Source organism: Mustela erminea, chromosome 11, assembly GCF_009829155.1.
Source record: "Mustela erminea isolate mMusErm1 chromosome 11, mMusErm1.Pri, whole genome shotgun sequence".
NCBI classification, from domain to species: Eukaryota; Metazoa; Chordata; class Mammalia; order Carnivora; family Mustelidae; genus Mustela; species Mustela erminea.
The window spans coordinates 40,637,742-40,656,977 of record NC_045624.1 but is presented as its reverse complement, the minus strand read 5'-3'; the positions used below and the strand labels follow the sequence as shown (position 1 = coordinate 40,656,977).

Below are 19,236 nucleotides of genomic sequence, written 5' to 3'. Positions count from 1 at the left end.
ACCTCAAACTTGACAGGTCCAAAGCTGAACTCCTGACCCCCTGTCCCAACCTGCTCTCCTCCTTCTCACCTTTGGTTGTTCAGCTCCAACAAAATCGTGAACTCCTCCTTGACTTCTCTCTTTCTCTTATCTAATCAATCAGGAAATGCCACTGTTTCTTATTTTCAAAATCCATCTGTAGTAGGGACTTCAATCACTTCAAATCATCTCTGGACTGAGTTATTGAAATAACTTCCTTACTGATCTCCCTGCTCCCAAACTTGCCTCCCTGGAGAATATTCCCAGTACAGTAGCAAGAGGGATCATTTAGAAACCTAAGTCAGAGCATGCCAATCCTCTGCTCAAAACCCTCCATTGGTGCTGCATCAAGGCCCTCCATCATCGACTCCAAGCCACTTTTCTGGACTAACTTCCTATTGCTCTCCTCCTTGCTTAGTCTTCTCTCACCACATTGAGCACCCAGGCCTACTCCTACCTCAGGGCCTTTGCACTGGTGTTTGTCTCAGCTGGAATACTCTTCTCAAATAGCCTGCTCCCTTAGTCCCTTAAACATCTTAACTCAAATGTTACCATCCCAACTAGAGGGATCTACTCTGACCAGCTCTCTGTCTCCCTTATCCTGCTTTATATTTCCATTGTCATTGTCCTCTTTTAACATGCTATAATCTTATTCACTATGTTTATTTGTCTGTGTCTCCTCACTAAAATTCAAACACGGCAGGGTGAGAATTGTGTCTGTCCTCTTCACTGCTGCATCACCAAGACACAAAACAGTACCTGGTATACGTGGAAGGCATTTGATGAGTATTGGTCAAGTGCGCTTAACAATGAAAACTGTAACTGACCAGATCATCCTGCTGGCACTTGCTAAGAGAAAGCCCTATGCAAAGCTTGGGCCAATCTTTAGTGAGGAGGCGGATAAGCAGGGTAGCCATTAGCCTGATTTCTGGCCCCATTTTCACTTTTTCTTTCTCACTATACTTCTACTGTACCTTCTGAGATAAGGCGAGGCATATAAAAATACATTTATAGTATTTTTATAGTAAAACTATTGACACATCAACAGTGTGACAACATGTCCCATTCTGGTTATCAGCTAATGATAAGAGGGACCATTTCTCTGAGTGGATATTATGTGCCAGTATATATGCTAAGTGCTTTTCAGGCACTACATCACTGAATCTTCCTAACTGCACAATGATGTGGACACTTTAATCACCTTCTTTTTTAGACCTCAGAAAAACAGGCTTCGAATGGGTTACGTGACTTGTCTAAAGAGCCGCATTTCCAAGTAGTGGCCTTGGAGTCGGATCCCAGATGGGTTAGTAGCTCCCTGGGTGCGGATTTTCTACCATTTGCTATTATGCTTCCTTGGCGTTTACCCTTGCATCTCTCCTTTCCCTCCACAGTGTAGTGTTAAATGACCTGTTTTGGGACTATTCAAGCTTCTTAGATCCATTAACTCGGATTAATTGTGTGGCGGGACTTATCTCCCCTGCAAAGTCATGCTAAGTGGCAAGTAACAGATATCTCCTCTCGGAAATACTCCATCAAGAGCTAAGAAATACAACACAGCTTCTTCAACCCACTGAGTGGTCTCCCCAAATATTTGCTCACACAGAGTGTGCATTTTTCTCCTCAGGAAACATAAATGGTTTATAACAACGAGCCATGCGTCTCAAAGGATCTCTGGGAAACTTAAGTTGGCCACTGAGCTGTGTGTGGCAGACAGAGAGGGAGCCAGGCCATGGAGAGAGCGCTACAGGGGTCAAGAGGCAGGTGAGGGTATGGCCAGCAGGGCTCCGCACTAGCAGGCAAGCCCCAGCCAAGTCATTGTCCCAGTCTGCTAACTTGAACTAGATATTTGAACTGGATGACCTTAATTTCGAATATACTCACTCCCGAGCCTGGGAAAGAAGTGTGTCCCCAGTGCTCTCATGACAACCCCCACCTGTGTCTCCTCCACCCTAGCACAGTCTGGGCTAACCCTCCTCCCCCAATTTTACAACCTGGAACAGTTGCGGGGTGGGGCAGTCAAGTGGCCCTGACTGTCTGTCCATCCGCAGCACAGGGCCTGGGAGGCAGGAGTCACTCAAGACGTGTTTGTTAAATAATGAGTGAACGAATGCAAACCGTCATACGTGGGCTGTCCTTTTCTCTCTGCTGATGTGGGTTTGTCCTGGGAGCTGTGTCGGCAGCCTTTAGGCTTCATCCAATCCCACCAAGAGTTCCTCTCTAGCAGGTCACTCTAACAGACAAAACATCACTGGACAAGCAGCTGGAGGCTGGCTCCCACCTGCCCATTTTGGAGGCTGGGATAATGATCAGGTTGGCTCATGGCCTCCCCTTTAAATGCTATAGTTTCCGACAAGCTTTTATTGCAACTACGGCAAGGCCTCCAGTGAGCCGTGCTGTTTTTTGGGCCCGGGGCCGAGTGACAATGCAGGGACCTACAGAAGATCTCCTTTATATTTGCACTGCTTCTCTTCCCATCCTAAGTGCAAACGTAAGAGCTTCTTATAATCAAGGGAGAACGTCGGAACGTCATGGGAAGAGCCTTAGGAAATAAAGATACGAAGCCAAAACAGAAGCAGAGTGTTCACACTCCACGTGCAGTTAACATTCTTACTTAGAATAAAGTCATGGTCAAACATTAATTTGGGATCCGTCGGCCTTGACTGAAGTGGTTCCTCAAGTCTCCCTTTAGGTTTTAAGAACTGCTGTCAAAAGCATAATGAAGTCTCCGTGTGTTTGCCCATCTGCTGAAACAAGCCTCTGGAAAGCCAGCATCTCGGGGCTATACGCCCCGTGATGGGACGAGGCACCGCTGTTCCTCTCTGCAGGAAAGAAACTGTGTCTCTGAGGAGTCAAGCATCTATCAGAAGGGCTTTCTGTTAGGTATTCTTAGCTGTACCTCCCGGCTGAGGACCAAGGCCTGGCAGTGCCTGCAGTAGAGCTGGCTGGCCATCAGTGCAAGTCCGATTCAGGTCTCACCATGGTGGGAGCCAAGGACGCCCAGGGAGCCTGTCTGCCCCCGGCTGCCCAGCTTCACCCCACTCAAGTTCGCCTTGCATTCCGCTGCCACTGACGGCGCTTGCCAGGGCCCACGAGCAGGCACGCAGCAGGGAGCTGCAGACCTGTGAACTTCTTTAAACTTCAGCTTACGCTTGCACTTCACAGAGGAGCTCTGCTGGGCTGGACAAAGCGCGAGCCGAGGGATCCGTGGGCTGGAGTTCACGTCCCGGAGCCTCCCCTCTCTGGACTTTTCCTGCTCCTTGAATGGGAATAAGACCTACCTCCTTCGCACGCACGGGAGGCATGAAACAGCAGGAGGGGCTACTTTGCAAATTGCCAACCATTCGAAATGTCAGATATATAAGAGTAAAGGACAGAAGGAGGGGCAGAAAGAAAAAGGACCTGAAACAGAGAGAGAGGGAGTTCCTGTCGTGAGGACGCCTGTGTTGTACGCCGGCTTTGTACGGAAGTCCACAGCCATGTGCGGTCTTCTGTCCGCAGCCATGTGCCGTCTTCGCAGCAGGAAGGAGAATGCCTGTCACACACTCTCCTTACCTCCACCTCTGCGCCTGTTTCCTTCCCTATCAATGATAAGGTACCAGAACTGACCTAGCCCTTAGAAAAGGACAAGGGAAGATAAATAGGACAGTTCTAAGAGAAGATGGAGCAAACCATACAGTCTTGGTGTTGGAGGTTCAGAACATCCTGAAGATGGAGACATGCGAAATGATGACTGTCGCAAGTGACACCTCCTGCAAAGTCCTACAAGGGGACCTGGTGCTCTCAACCTTGGGCCTGCAGGCTGATAGTGACGGGGGTGATGCAAGGTGCTCTGGGGTGAGGCAAAGCCGATAGATGGGGCAGGGACAAGTGAATCTCTCTCCTGCTCCATCTCTCTTCCTTCCACTCACTACTTGAATGTGTCTGAATGACCAGTGGGCCTTGCTCTGGCTGGGCAGAACATCTTGCCACTCAAAGGCAGGCACCAAGAAATACCTATCTGGGCAAAAATTGATCCCAAGTGTTAGGAAAGGTCTTCCTACTTTTCAGCTACAAGTTCTCAGAGGACTCCTCCAAATCCAAGCCACTCCCTGGTTTACGTCCTGCTGCTGGGACCTGCCCTGCCGTCCCCTCAGCTGCCTCTATGCCGACTTCCTCAGGGAGCTGCTGAGACTTCATGAACTGAGCTGAGGTCTTCCGGAGTGTCTTTTGTTGGCCTTCTATAAATGAGCTCACAACACAGCCCACTGCACTGTGTGTGATCGGCCTTCAGACCAGAGATGGTGGGTCAGAGCCTCTGAGGAGAGAGAGCTCAGGGGTTACTTACAAAATCGGGCGAGACTGGAAATCTTCCTGGTTCATCCTCTCAGACTGGCGGATTTTCAGGATCTCAGTGTAGCTCAGGTTCTGCAGTTTGCACTTGAACTGGTCCAGGGAGCTAGGCTTGGTTGTAAGAGCTCTCATAACCTGCTCCTTCACCACCTGCATTACCTGTAGATGAAAGGAAGACCATAACTTTCCTGGGGGGTTGCCCTTGCCCATTTGGAAAGGTCTAGAGAGAACGGCTCCCTGCCTCTCTGTTCCTTACCCCCGATTCCCTTTCCCTATGCTCTATGCCCAAGCCTTGAGAGTGCTTTTCCAAAGAGTAAACAACCACAATGTACACCTTCACTCTCTCCTGTGCTCCTGGAACCACAAGGAAGGAGATGGATTGATGAACTTGGAACTGGGGTGGGTGGCCAGGCCTGGCTGGGGAAGTGCTCCATTGGCTCAACATATTATGAGACTACTGCCAAAACTGACGTTACGAATAATGCAAATTTCAAAAGTGAAAGAAGTCCAAGCAATAGCTAGGAGTCTGTGTCACCGCCATTTTTTCCCGAAGATCACTGAGACACAATTAACTGTGGAAGTCTAGTTGGTACTGGCTCAAACAAATGTGAAATGATACCCACACTCACACCTCCGAGAACGCTCTCCCTGTGTAGTGAAGGCCTGAGTGTTCACATACATGAGGGATCAGAAACTGTGCACGTGCTGTTGCCTTCTTGGGCCAGGCACTAAAAAGGAGGCCTTTTAAATAGAACAGACATATCCCATTGGAAGCTTCAAGAAAAAAAGAATATGGTAATGTGCTGCCTAAGGACAGGTCCAGCCCACAAGGAGGCAATTAACATTGCCTCTATTAATGTGGATTCGTCTTAAAAAAAAAAATGTGGATTCGTCTTCATCAGAATTTATAAAGCAGGAAAAGACCAGAAAACACACAGAGGCATCCAAGGGACGTGTAGTAATCTTCCTGCTTCTTTTTTTAATCTTCCACTGCAGAGGAGAATAATAATTGTTACCACTAAGAGAGGTATGTACTACTGTGGGCCTGATACTATGGTGGAAGCTTTATGTCTGTTCCCTCTCTTATTCCACTCAAATCTAGGAGTTAGATGTGGTCATCATTCTTTTTACATATGAAAAAACAGAGGCCTTGAAATGTCAAGTAACTAGTTCAGGATGTTATGGCTGGTTGGTAGGTGAATGCGTTGGGATTCGAGCATGGCTCCATGGTCAATCATGCCACTGTGATGCCATGGTCAATCATGACCCCATGCCACTTGGAGTCACTTTTAGAGATAAAGAGGTTGAGATTTAAGATTGAGGTCTGAACCAAGGTCACATATCTCTAGCTGAGTTCTAGGACACTGAGTATCCCCCATGATAGATCTACTTTAACCAAGGATGTGTGTGCCCTGCTTGCTCTGTGCAGGGGTAGTTACTGTGTGAAGACAGAAAGGCAACTGTCCTCTTGTCCTCTGATTCATGGAAGTTTTGAAGACCTGGGTCCTTCAGTCTAACTCCGTTGGCTACCAGCTTACCATAAACCAGATAGTACTAATAGAAGCAATTAATAAAAAGTTGCTTGAGGAGCATTAGCTGTGAAGTCAATATAACAAACATCACTGAGTACTTACAATGTGTCTATACTGGGTGAAGCACTGGGAATTCAAGGGTGAATAAGGTATGGCCCTTGCCTTCTGTAAACTGGTGGTCTAATAAGAGAGCCAGACCTGGGACATAAGCTATGATCATGACAACAGAAGAGTGGACGTGATAGAGAAGACGGACTGGTGGCCTTTCGTGGCAGGTGGGGAGGCATTTCAGAGAAGACATCGTAAGGGTTTTGCAAGGAGAATGAGTATTCAGTGCTGTGGGAAGAGATGAATAACCTGAACACGGGCCCTCATTAACCCTGTTGAGCCTGGGCTGCCTCTGAATTGGGACCAGTTACATAAGCATCGTTTCCTGCCCCCAGCATAATGGCATCAGGGAAAATTTCCAGTTGACCTTCCACATGATCTGCTTCCTTTTTTCACACAAGTAAAATGCTAAATTTGGGATGCTTGACAAATTTTGAAATTGTGACCATCTTATATCATGTGGTATAAATGGTGGTTAAATTTGGTCAAGGCTGAACTATATAACACTTGGCTGTTTCATGAGGAGGCAGCACAGGAGCTACCTCCTCCCCATTTAGAGAAACTCAGAGTTGGGTCAAGGTGATAATTATCATCTCCCAGTGCTACTTGACCTTCGTGTGGGAGGTAGGACATGTAAGAAAGACCAAGAGAGTGATTATAATACCAAAAATGAAGAAGCAATTTCAAAATAGAATCAGGTTACAGCTGGGAAAGTTTCAGAGACATCTCCAATTTCCTCATTTCATAGATAAGGAAAGAGGGCCAGGGGATGCTCCCACTTTAAGGGGAGAAACACTTAAGTGTTTTTTAAGTGGCTGTCACAAAGATGACAGTTACCAGAACAGAGAGGATTGGACACAATGATTACACTAGTAAGTGGGCATATGACCTGAGCTGACCAATCAGCATCCTTCTCCAGACTTCTGACTTGACTTGAAGCAGAGCTGAAGCATGATCTTTCCCCTAAAACTGATAGCCATAATACTGTCTCGTAACATGTAGAAGAGTGGAAGATGATGAGACTGGTTCCATTCAAATTAGATAGAAGAAAGGTGTGTGTGTGTGTGTGTGTGTGTGTGTGTGTGTGAGAGAGAGAGAGAGAGAGAGAGAGTTAATAATAGTTAAATTATACTCAACCATAATGTCAATTCAATCTTGATGTTTGGTGGTTTGTTACATGAACCTTTATTTCCCCAATTAAATGGAATTCCTGTCACTTGCAACTTATGATCTCAACGAATACATACAATGAAGTCAAAGAAGAGTATCTGCTTATGGGGTGGAGGCTGCCCAGATTGGGGAAAAGTAAGAAAAGAAAGCTGGATAGAAACAATGAAGTGACTTCAATAAGAAAAAAACTTTTTAAAACAGCATCTTCACTTAATGCTCATGGTTGTACCTTTGCATGGAAATGATGATAATCCCTGACGGTGATATGGGAGATTCTTTAGTTCCTACTTACATTTTATGCTTAAAATCCACTGTTAAAGGTTTCAATTCTTCTAGCTTAAGACTTTCATCTTTTGCTAGATGTAAGAATCCCGACTTCTTTGGAAAATATCAGACCTTTTCCAATGGTTTGGAAAGCCCATAGATGGTGTTGCAGAGGCATCAGCAGATCAATGGACTTAAAACTTATTTACAGAATATGAATATGTTCTGTCAATTCCATGTTTCTGGAATTTTTCCAGCACATGCTCTCTGTAACAATGTCACATGTTACAAAAGAAGTGGGAGTCCCAAAATACACATGTACCTCAAATGGAGAAAACCTTTCAGATCCTTGAAAGACTGGGTTAAAGGTGTAAGTTCTGGGGACCCCCCCGACAAGAATCAAGCGGGCTGGTAGTCTAAATGTGCTCCTGGTTTCCCTGTTGCTTACTGAGATGGGCTCCTGTGTTTTATTCCAAGATCTCCTGAGCCTCCAGGTGCTTCTAGTCTAATCACTAATCTGACCTCGCCTTCACAGCCACGGTCTTCACACAGCATTATTCATCTGTTCTCATCAACTGGTTTTCAAGCATCTACAATGTGCAAGGCACTGTAAGTGAGATATTTGAAGCCTTGAATCCTAGTCTGGGAAAGTGGATAAGACATTACATACTTGCCTCCTCCAAGGGGGTGGGGGGAGTGATGTCACAGAAGAGCGAGGTCAAGACATTTATTCCCTAAATACTTAGCTTTGCTCAAGTGCTGACAGGCTCATGGCACAGCCCCCGACTCTGGCTGGGCCTTAAGGAGAGGCCAGATGTGGACACAATGAGAGGTAGAGAAGGAGCCATTCCTGGAAGAAACAGCATGAGCCAAGGCCGGAGAGAGGAGGGCCCAGCCCTAGTGGGGAGGAGTGTATGGTAGTTACATTTAGTTGGAAAACCCAGGTGGTGCTTCGAGGTAAGGCTGAAAGTCAGGCTGGGCCAGAGAGTGGGTGGTTTCAGCTGGTTAAGATGAAAAACATTGGATATATATATTTTTTCAATTAGTGGTAAGTCACCAGGGGATTTTGGGGTGTGTGATGGAATCCGGTACAGTACACTATGTTGGGACACACACAAAGACTGGAGAGGTCGTGCTCACAGAGGGGTCTGGGGAAAGGAAGACATGACAAAGGAGTCATTACCCTGGCTCAGCTGGGGTAAGGAGGGATGTCAGAGAACTCTGCAAGGCTGAGACCAAAGTGCTGGGACCTGGGGCACGGCTAGGAGTTACTGAGGTGAGGAAGTGAAGGGAGTCCAGGCGGAGGAACCAGAAACAGCAAGAACAAAGGCTGGATGGAGGGAGTGCTTGACTAAGGCATTTGACCAAATAAGCTTTTAGAGCCCATGTTAGCAGCTTTCGGCCAGTGGATGCTATTGGTTGGAGGATGGCGGCTCAGCCTTTGGGGCCCAACACAAGTGTAGAGCCAGGCTGTGACCTTCTTCAAGATATTCAGTCCCCCCAAGACTCAGTTTTAGCATCTGTAAAGCAGAAGGACTAATCATTTAGAATTCATCAAGGTCTTGCTCACTAGATAAATCCTTACACCCTTTATGGTATCCTGTGTATAGGTAGCAAACATGAGTCTCTGTTCCCAAGCCTTAGTTTGGTCCCTATAAAGTAGAAGTAATAGTTCAGAGTTCATAGAATTGTTGTGAAATCCAAACAAGATTATTACTTGTAAAGTACTGATACACTGAATGGAACATACTAGAAACACAACAACTGTGATGTCATGTTCCCTTGCCGTCTGAGGATGAAATGACTTATGTCTGAGGTTAACCCAATAAAAAAAAATATCCTCGACAGTGTTCCCAGACCGCATTTGTATCACCGAAGAACTTGCTAGAAATGCAACTTTCAGATTCATCTGAGACCTACTGAATCAGAAACCTATGGCCAGTGTTTCAACAGCCCCTCCGGGTGATTCCAGCACTCACGCAAATGTGAGAAGCACTGGTCTCGGCAAACGTCCAGCACAACTTCTCAGCCTTCAGTACGGTATCTGTAGTGATTCTTGTCATAGCACAGTAAAGCAGTTAAGCCAATTACTGGTGTACCTTTCCCCATCCAGACTGTAAATGCTTTGAGTGCTGGTACTATTTCTTATTTGTATTGTGGTCCCTACTACTATTGTGAGCTCGGGATGTGGGGAGAAGTGGCCTTGCTCCGAAAGAGTACTAGAAGTTACAGTACCCTCCAGACTGTAATAATGATAGATATGCTCAACGCCAAAGATTCTTAGGCTCCCACCTCTTATCTGTAGAATTAAAAGAATACATCCTTAACAGAATTAGAAGACTGTTAACATGGTTTTCAAAGTACACTTTTACAAAGCCTAAAAATTAAAGTCTGTGGCTTTGAAATGCTGTCTGAGGGTTTGAGAGGTCATTTTGGGCTTCCTTTCCCAGGCTGAAATGGAAAAGGCTGGTCTGCAGCTGAGCAAAAGTTTTCTGGAGAAATGGCTACTGGGCATTGACACTAAGCGGGGGTGGCGGCGGTCAGCACTTACAAAAATGTACAATATACCCTATCAGTAGCAATCCATTAAATGGATTTATCTCCATAATGAAGAGAAAAGGTTGTCACGGAGAAGACAGATGTCAACACGGTCTAGCTTAAAAATGAGTCGTGTGGAAGAATTTTCATTGCTGGGCTTTAGCACTGGACCATTTTTCTTCCTAAGAATGTTCCTTACACAAGACAAAATGACTGAAGACTCATAAGGGCCAAAAAATAGGAAGGATTCTGCCTGGAGAGGGGTCTAGGTGCTCATCTACAGACAGGATAACTTCCTGGAGGCCAGGGGTGACTCTGAAGGGCTACTCTCTGAGCTCGGGATGTGGGGAGAAGTGGCCTTGCTCCGAAAGAGTACTAGAAGTTCACAGCGACACGTACTGACCTAGATGCAGACTATTGATTGCCCCAGCCCCCTGGAGGTCTTCAAAATTAGGACACCTTCTGGAAACTAAAACTGTTTTTCCTTTGTACTTCTGCCACGGCTGGGGAGAGGGCTGCCTAGGTTAGTCCATGAGAATGAGAGTTTTTGCTGAACAGTGTCAAGTGTATTAAATGAAGGGAAGAGGAAGAAATAAAAATGTTTATGGCCCCAAAGCGTAGCATTTAATTTTCTTGTATTTATTCTGGGGCGGTGTGGGCATAGAGCAGAGGTTGGTAAGTTTCTGTTAAGGGCTGGATCATGTCTGTGGCAACTACTTAGCTCTGCCCGGGCGTTGTGAGCGTGACTGCAGACCAGAAGCAAATGAACAAGTGTGGCTCTGTTCCAATAAGACCTGATTACAAAAAACAGGTGGGACGCCTGGGTGGCTCAGTGGGTTAAAGCCTCTGACTTCAGCTCAGGTCAAGCTCCCGGGGTCTTGGGATCAAGCCCCACATCGGGCACTGCTCAGTGGGGAGCCTGCTTCCTCCTCCTCCTCCTCTCTCTCTCTTTCTGCTGCTTTGCCTACTTGTGATCTGTCTGTCAAATTAATAATAATAATAATAATAATAATAATAAAACAAGTGATGAGCTAGATTTGGCTGGTGGGCAGGAATTTGGCAAACCCTGGTATAAAGAGAAACCACTGGGTTTTAGAGTTAGGCAGTGCTCATTTCAAAGTCTGGCTCCCTGACCCGCTGAGCCAGGTGAATCACTCAGTTTCTCTGAACCTGTTTCCATATCTATGAAGTGGAGGTGATCATCTTCAGTCAGGAATAGGACAAGTCCAAACATGACACCCATCAGTATAAGGTTTCCTGTGAATTCCAGTCCTAAAGACAGCTTATCCAAAAAAAAAAAAAAAAATTCCTCCTTGCCGCACACAAACTGCCTCATGATGTCACAGAGGGCTTCTAACATGGGTAGAGCGGTTCAAGATTATACTGAAGTTGCACTGAACAGAATGGATTCTGATATTGTAAAGTTTTTGTTCTTTTAAAAACAGGGTTCTCGACTGTTCCTCCCTCCCCCGAATGGTTTCAGGGCCTTGAAGATATTTTGGCCTGTCCTTGCTTTTCCTTCTGCCACATCTCCTGCCGGGGTTTGGCCAGTGCAGTCCCCTGGTGAGGGGCGCTGTGTGGTCAGGCTTACTGGAAGTGGACAGAAATTGTTCTAAATCACAGAGCATCAGCCCAGCTGGTGGGCAACCCCCAGCCCCTTGAGATTTCATCATGGGTCCTCCATTATACCAGAAGAATTTGAAACATTTTGTTCATTAATAAATGCAGAAAAGCTCCTTTGCATTTCACAATAGACACAACCTGATCTTGGCAGGCGATCATAATAAGAATCAGCAAATCATTTAACTTCTCCCTCCTTGCCTCTGTTTCCTCAGGGGTCCCTAACAGCTCTCTGAGCTCTGAACTCCTATGGTATCTGTCTGAGGGGGTGATGATGACCAAATTCAGAGCCGAAGGCCAGTGCTGTGTGTGATGTGGGCAGCGAGGTCACTGTAATTTTTCTTCTCTGAGGTGGTATTTCTGAACCCAGCACAAGCAAGTCTTGCTGTGTATCCCATCAAAGGCCAGAATATGTCCCCGAGCACTGAGAAAAAGAATAGCTCACTGCAGACCCAAACTTCCTGCTGGTTTGACTCCTCTTCAGATAGGGCCTGGAATGTAGACTGCTGACGGTCGAGGCCTGTTCTTTGAGGGACCATATATCTGTACTTGTAAGCGAAATGTAACTCTGAGTTGTGTTATGTCTTTGGTGAGTATGGAAAACTATGTAGCAATGATCAAAATAATGGAACCACTTGGGCTTGGAAGTTGGGAATTTTGCTCTGAGGATTATACCGTTAAGGAACACTGTGATATTGACTCCCTTCTTGAATAGCTGTTCCTTTTGTCTACTTTGCCTCATTCTCACTGGCCCCTCCCTGGGCCTCTGGCCCATCCTTACCTGTCCTGCTTTACCTACAAGCCTCTGACTTCAACTCTAGCACCTGCTCACAGAAGCTGGATTGTTTCCAAAATGCAAGTCTGATCACATCATTTACCTGCTTGAAACTTCTGATGGTTCAGCACTGCATGTGGATGAAGACCAGTGCCCCACATGGGCACCTGTGGTTGCCTTCCAACTTCTGCTCTAGGAGACGCCTCCCCCTTGGCTTCACTTCACACACCCCATGATCTAGCCACACTGAGAGCCTTTAGCTGCCTTGAACTTCACCCCTGTGCCTTCATTTGTGCTCTTCCTTCCACCTGTGATTTAAAGCCTCCTAATACCTGCTCATTCCTCAAGTCAACATAATCCTTCCCTGACCTGCTGCCTTCCCCCCAAAGTCAGTGTTGGTCCCCCAGTCTCCCATGATGGGATTGTACCATAACATCACAAACTGTGTGTCCTTTGTTGACTATCACACATCCACAGTCTGTATAATCCAGTCACATAGTAGTTACTAAGAAAATACCTATTTAGGGACGCCTGAGTGGCTCAGTCAGTTAAGCCTCTGTCTTCAGCTCAGGTCAGGATCCTGGGGTCCTGGGATCAAGCCCCACCTTGAGCTCCCTGTTCAGCGGAAATATGCTTCTTCCGCTCCCTCTGCCTGCTACTCTCCCTGCTTGTCCTCTCTCCATGTCTGTATGTGTGTGTCAATTAAATAAATAAAATCTTAAAAAAAAAAGAAAATATCTATGTAACTTATGACCGATGGACTCATCAAGTGATTAAAAGAAACAAATAGCTTAAAAAAATCAATATTTCTCAACCCTCAGTCTACAGTAAAATGGAAAGCATCCCTTGGCCTGGCCTCACCCCTCCTCAGAGATTCTGATTCATTCGATCTGGAATGAGCCCCAGACACTGGGCAAGTTTCACAATGCCCCACTGGGACGCTAATGTGCAGGAGGGCTTGAGGTCTACTCGTCTAAACAAGAAGGCATAAGATAGAAAGAATCAATGACCGCTGGCCTTCCAGGGAAAAGAGAGAAGGGATAGCCTCCCTTCCTTCATTAAACTGCCCAGTGCAACTTACAGAGGAAGAACCAAGAGCTCAGCTTGTTGTTGCCAGTGGTTCCTCCAAGGCTTGGTCTTCAGATATTAGCTATGGTGTGGGCAGGATGAATGTTTTCACCTGGGACAGTCAGAGAGAGGGTCAGGGGACCATGATGGTTCTGGGCATGTTCTGAGAAGCCACCTTTACTCGGGAAGACAGACCACTCTGCTTATCACAGAGGCAGCCAAAGCCACTGTAGTGTGGGCATCTGCCTGCCAGGCTCGGGCCCTGTTTAGGGCCCCCCTTTAGCAAGGGCAGCCACCATCTTCCCAATGTGCCCACAGTTCCCTGGGCAGCAATTAGCAGCTGTGTTCCCCAACACAGGGCAGCAGCCTGTGTGCCAACCGAAGTAGGCAACCTACGGCCGGCAGTGTCTCTATGGGCCTGGAGAACCTGAGGGAGCACTAGTATTAGCCAGTATAAGAGGTGGTTTTTCAAACATACCCTTAGAGCACAGAGGATGGCCCTGGAGCCGTTAGAAAGGGAGCTACCCGTTCAGCACTTCTCCCTTGCCTGAGAACTTCCTCCAGTTTTAGCTGCTAATGAAACAGAAATTGGGCAGCAGGAGACAGAGAGATGCTCAGGCAGCTCCGAGCTTCCTGAGAATCTGCACATCACCCAGACTGACAGCTTTGAGGGTCTTGGTGTTCATCCCCCAAATAGCTCATTAGATAATGCCTGACCCCACCGTCCTGGGCAGGTGTTAACCGGGTGAGTTCACATTCCAAAGACTGAGACGCAAGGCACTAACAGCTGTCCTATTCCTCACAGAAGGCATCTAACTGAAGACAGAAGGCATCTCTGTGGCCAGGAAAAAAATTAACCTTTCACCCAGCAATTCGTCTTAAAATCAATTAGCGCAGGGTCTCTTGAAGAGCAACGGACATGGAAGCAACACACTTCTCACTCTCTTCAGCGGCCGCAGGAAGTCAGCTCAAAAGAGAGAAACCAAGGTAAAGTTTGGGATCATGACCTTCTCTTTGCAGCCTGCCCTTGAAGGGACCGCAGTGAAGAGGCAAACAGCAGTGTGACCAAACTTCCTTTCTCCACTGCAAAAAGGGAGCGAAATTAATACAGTCATCAGGGCAGATTGGCTGGTCAGCTAATTGAGGACCCTGGCTGACAACAGGAAGCTATTTTCACCAGTGTCTGATGGAGTCGGCCTCAGGCAAGCAAAGTCTGAGCAAATCACATTAGTGAGTGACATTTAATCCAGAGCTTTGAATAAACAACATGTCAAGTCAGTCAGTCAAAACATGTGACTACGTGTGAAGAAAGAGGCAGAAACCAATGGGGCTGGTTTGCTCACAAAAGTTGAGAAACTCTTTTCCCATAGGGTTGGGAGAAATGGCCAAGATTTTTTTTTTTTTTAAATGAGATTTTATTTATTTATTTATTTATTTATTTATTTGCTTATATTATAGCTAAGATTTTTTTTAAATAACTATGCTACTGTTGTTTTTTTGATGCTCGTTCACCAAAGTCAGCCATGCTTTCTCAAGCATGGATGCTGAAAGCAAAGTCTTTTGGAAGTCTTCTGAAAGTTACAAAGAATGACCTTCCCAATGGGAAAGTCTCCCAAACCATGGTCACTCCTGAGGCTTGGTTTTCTTGCAGCTGTGGCTGCCGTGAGTAAGAGTAGTGGTGGAATGACTTTCCTGGGAGGTCCCCAAAAGCAGAGGAGGAATTTCTCTAGAGAACTGAGCCTCAGAGGACTTTTGTTTTTTAAGTTACATAATCATAAGACCAAAATACACACTGCTAAATGATGAGCGATTCCAGATCGTCCTTGTTCCTGGACACATGGTGACCACAGATATCCCTTCAAACATTATGGGTTGTTTACCAACAAATCTGGGATGATTCACTGCCTCTTCTTTGCTTATTCCTGGTAGGGTGTGATGGAAAGGAGTGAATGGTAATTATGTCTGCTCTTGTGTTCATCGACCCTGGTATGTCTCAACTTCCACGGATGGTGGGATTACCTAATTACACATCTCTGTGCCCAGGATCAGTTTCATAAATATTTGTGGAGCGACTGAAGAGGCTAAAGGAAGATAGAGATTAGGAGTAACAGTGGGCCCTGATAAATTAGCTTCAAACTACTCTGAAATTAGTTGCTATTAAGAAATAAATGAAATGTCTACTGTCTCACGTGGAGGTGAAACCAGGCGCTCTGTGCACTGAGATCTCCCGGCATGTTTTGCATAACCTGTTAAATAGTGACAAATGAAATGGGACAATCTGCCCCGCTGGAAGGGAGATTTAATAAACTTTTCATAAGCAGACTGCTCAGGTAAGACCACAGGGGATCCAGGGTGGGAAAAACAAGGTCTGGCTCCCACAAACTAGCTCAGCCATCAGGCAAGGCCGCTGAACCCCAGAGAGATCAGAATCATCACTTCAGTGAGTCGCACTGGAAGGACAGTGCCACCAAAATGGAAGGGCTGGCGGAGTCTCCTCGGCAGACAGATGGGGCAGGGGAGGGAGCCACACAGTGGCTCTCAAAGTCAGCAGTGCCCATGGGTCTCTACTCTGTTAGATATATGGGGAAGGATTGGTCTTTTTACCCTTCTGCAAATATTTTCCTCTTTTCTACTTATCCAACTAACAGTGTGACATTATGAGTGGACCATTCTCTGCTGAGAAATTTAAAACACTGTAGTATGTGTTTTAGTTTCCAAATAAATTCATTGGAATCATCAACGCAATACCTTAAGAGTAAATATATTTTGATTTTCTAGGTTTGGCCTAATAAATCACCATTTCTGGGTATTACAAGCTTTAGAAGTACACATTCAGTCCTGTACTTGCTCAGTTTGAATATGGATTGAACGCTGGGTGAGGTGCTGAGAACACAAAGAGCCAGACCCAGTGCCCACCTTGCAAAACCCGCCGTTAGGGGGAGGCAGGTGTGTAAACAAATAATAATGTTGGACTTTAGTAAGTCCTATTATAGGTATGGGCTAACAATATAATTTGGGGGCAGGGAAAACAAAGTGATTATTAAGCACACGACAGTTTTTTTGCACATCCAAATAATTTCTATTGTATTTCTACCCTATTGTTTCAACAATGGCACTTCTCAGAGTGCACTGAAATTATGTATTCACTACTGGTCGTCCAGTAGGACCTTGAGCCTGCAGAAAGAAGACACTATACCTCATTTATCTTTTTATCACTAGTGGGTTTTTAAATCCCTCATACCTGGAAAATTTCCCACTCAGTCCAGTAAAGCGAAGGTCAACCAGACTATATTTCTGAGTTACATGTTTAAAAAAAATGATTTCTGGTGCATCTTTGTGAAGGCCATGGCTGAATCCCTGTGATAGTTTCAAGCAGGGGAAAGAGAGGGTTTCTAACAGTAGCAATGATAGAATGATAGATTAACTCTGGTTAACACACCTGCTATACCAACGTCCTGCTGTATTTTTCCCAGATGGTTATAAATTGGGACACCTCATAAATCCCCAGGCCTTTTCTTTTCCGTGGCTGGTTATTACAGTGTCCCAAGGCAGAAGAGCACTTTCTAAACTTAAGTAATTGTGAGCCATTTATTATCTTTAAAGGAGAACCTGTCAACCACCACAGCACAAATTTTAGACAATTAAAACAGCTCAGACTGCTCTGATTCTGCAAAATCCCAACAGTCACTTGGCAATTTGGAGCCAATGAATCCAAAGAAGGTTTGAAATGGCTCCTGTGTTTCTCTACACAATACCTCTTCCTTTTTTGTTTTTTTTTTTTTCTCATTTGCTATACCTCTCACAGCTGGAGCAACACAGCTGTTCCCTCAGTTTCCAAAAATCCACTGCATCTGCCACAGTTCACCTGATTGTGGTCCCTTGCCTACCGATGTGTCCTTTGGAGGAAACCCCACAGAAGGTAATTGCGTGGTATATGTCAATGTCTCCTATGTCAACGGTGGGCATCACTAATCTATCAGGGCACCTTTTTAAAATTTTTTTCCCTGCTGAACAAGGACTCTGCCCATAGGCAACCACCTCCAATCAGTTGAATTTGGCATTCAAGATGGCATCCATCCTCCATCTCTGAAGAAATCAATGTAGATGACCAATAGTTAATCTTACCTAATACATCCAACTGTTCAATAACTTCAGACTAGAGTTTCTTAAAAGTCCCAAGGTCCAATTTCTTTGAGGATTAGCTCAAGTCCTTTAAGGGTCTAGACCTGTGTTCAATTTTATGTACTTGTGTAAGTTGTTCAATAACTACACAGTCTTTCTATCTAACTCACTATCTTGGTGATCAAAACCAATACTAACGCCTCTGGAAATTGAGTACTCTCTACCGCAAGGACATGACCACTGGTCCTAGAACAGAGCCAGATACTCAGGGCTGACCCATGCCTGCTGACATGATGAAATAGTGGGCAGACATGGGTCTCCTCGGTCAAATTATAAACTGTCAGATGTTGAACACAATCACCTTTTCCCTTTCTTTCAAATTTCCATGATTTTTATAACTCTGGAAAAAATTTCTGACTATACCCAATATATGAGGAACTTTCCTAGAATTATAACTTAGGTGAAATTAACTGAGGATTTTTGGGAAGTAATATCTGTTTATTTAACAAAAATCCTCTTGCTATTTATTTATTAAAAACAAATGAAATGATTTCCAAGTGGCTATAATTTATATTAGAATTCAGATATATTGAAGAGTAATGTTCTGTTGTTTTATTTTTTTAAAGAAAGTATGATAGGAGGGGAAAAAAAGGCTTGAGTCATGTAAGATGGTACAAGCAAAACAAGCTTCAGAAAACAAAAACAAAAACACATTAAACTATATGAGAGTTCTCAATTTCTCACTTAAGAAATCTATGCATGTTATGTTGGATCTCACCACTCATCCCACCACGCATTCTTGAATTAGAAAATATATTTTTAAACTGTAAACAAATTTGATATCCACCCTCTCCGTCACCTAATCAGGTATAGTCATAAGAGTCAGATGGGATGGGTACCCAGAAAACACCTTTTCTTTATCAGAGGGGACAGCATGGTGACTCTTAGTGCTTACTGGTGGTTTACTAAGTGGGGTGGCAGTCCTTTAAACTTGGTATCATTAATCTCATTGTTTCTTCACGACAATCCTACCACAGAGGGACCCTTCATTTCTTTGTATTCGGAAACCGCTGGTAAATGATTGGAGAGACTGAATCCAAGTTCTGAATATAGAAAACCTATGCTTTGGACCTGCCTGGGTGGCCCCGTCAGTTACGTGTTCAACTCTTGATTTCGGATCAGGTCAAGATCTCAGGCTCCATCATGAGATGGAGCCCTAAATCGGGCTCCATGCTGGATGCTGAACCGACTTAAGATTCTCTCTCTCTTCCTCGCCCTCTCTCTCTCTCTACCTCTCTTTCTCTTTAAAGAAAAAAGTTAGAAGAAAGCCTATGTTTTAAATTATTAAAATGGAAATATGAAGGTGCAGTTCATTTCAGAATATGAGAGTTGAATGAAAACATGTTTACAACTTTAACCTACAGTTAACGAATTCTACCACACTAAGCTGATAAAAAGATTCGCAAGTCATACACAGCTCCTGCTAACTAGTAAGTACTCAAGTAGTAAGCAAACTCGCCAAGCTTTCATAAATAAAATCCAGGTCAGAATTTTACTTTTATTATTATTGTTACGAGGTGTTTGGGAATTAGCATGAACACCTGACAAATAAAAATGGGTTCTGAGGAATTTGCTGAGGCTGTGAGGGGAGGAAGAGGATATCTATTCTGCAAAGTGGTGTCTGCTGAAGTG

At 45.0% G+C, this 19,236-nt stretch overlaps 1 protein-coding gene across 10 annotated transcripts in view; it reads right to left on the bottom strand.

Moving 5' to 3' along the window:
- ELMO1 (engulfment and cell motility 1) overlaps nucleotides 1-19,236 on the bottom strand; it is a 522,832-nt gene that overhangs the window by 36,325 nt on the left and 467,271 nt on the right. For all 10 annotated transcript variants that reach the window (XM_032305259.1, XM_032305268.1, XM_032305261.1 and 7 more), the window contains one exon: nucleotides 4,343-4,506. In XM_032305259.1, coding sequence (XP_032161150.1) covers nucleotides 4,343-4,506 — 164 coding nt within the window. The remainder of the gene's footprint in view (nucleotides 1-4,342; nucleotides 4,507-19,236) is intronic.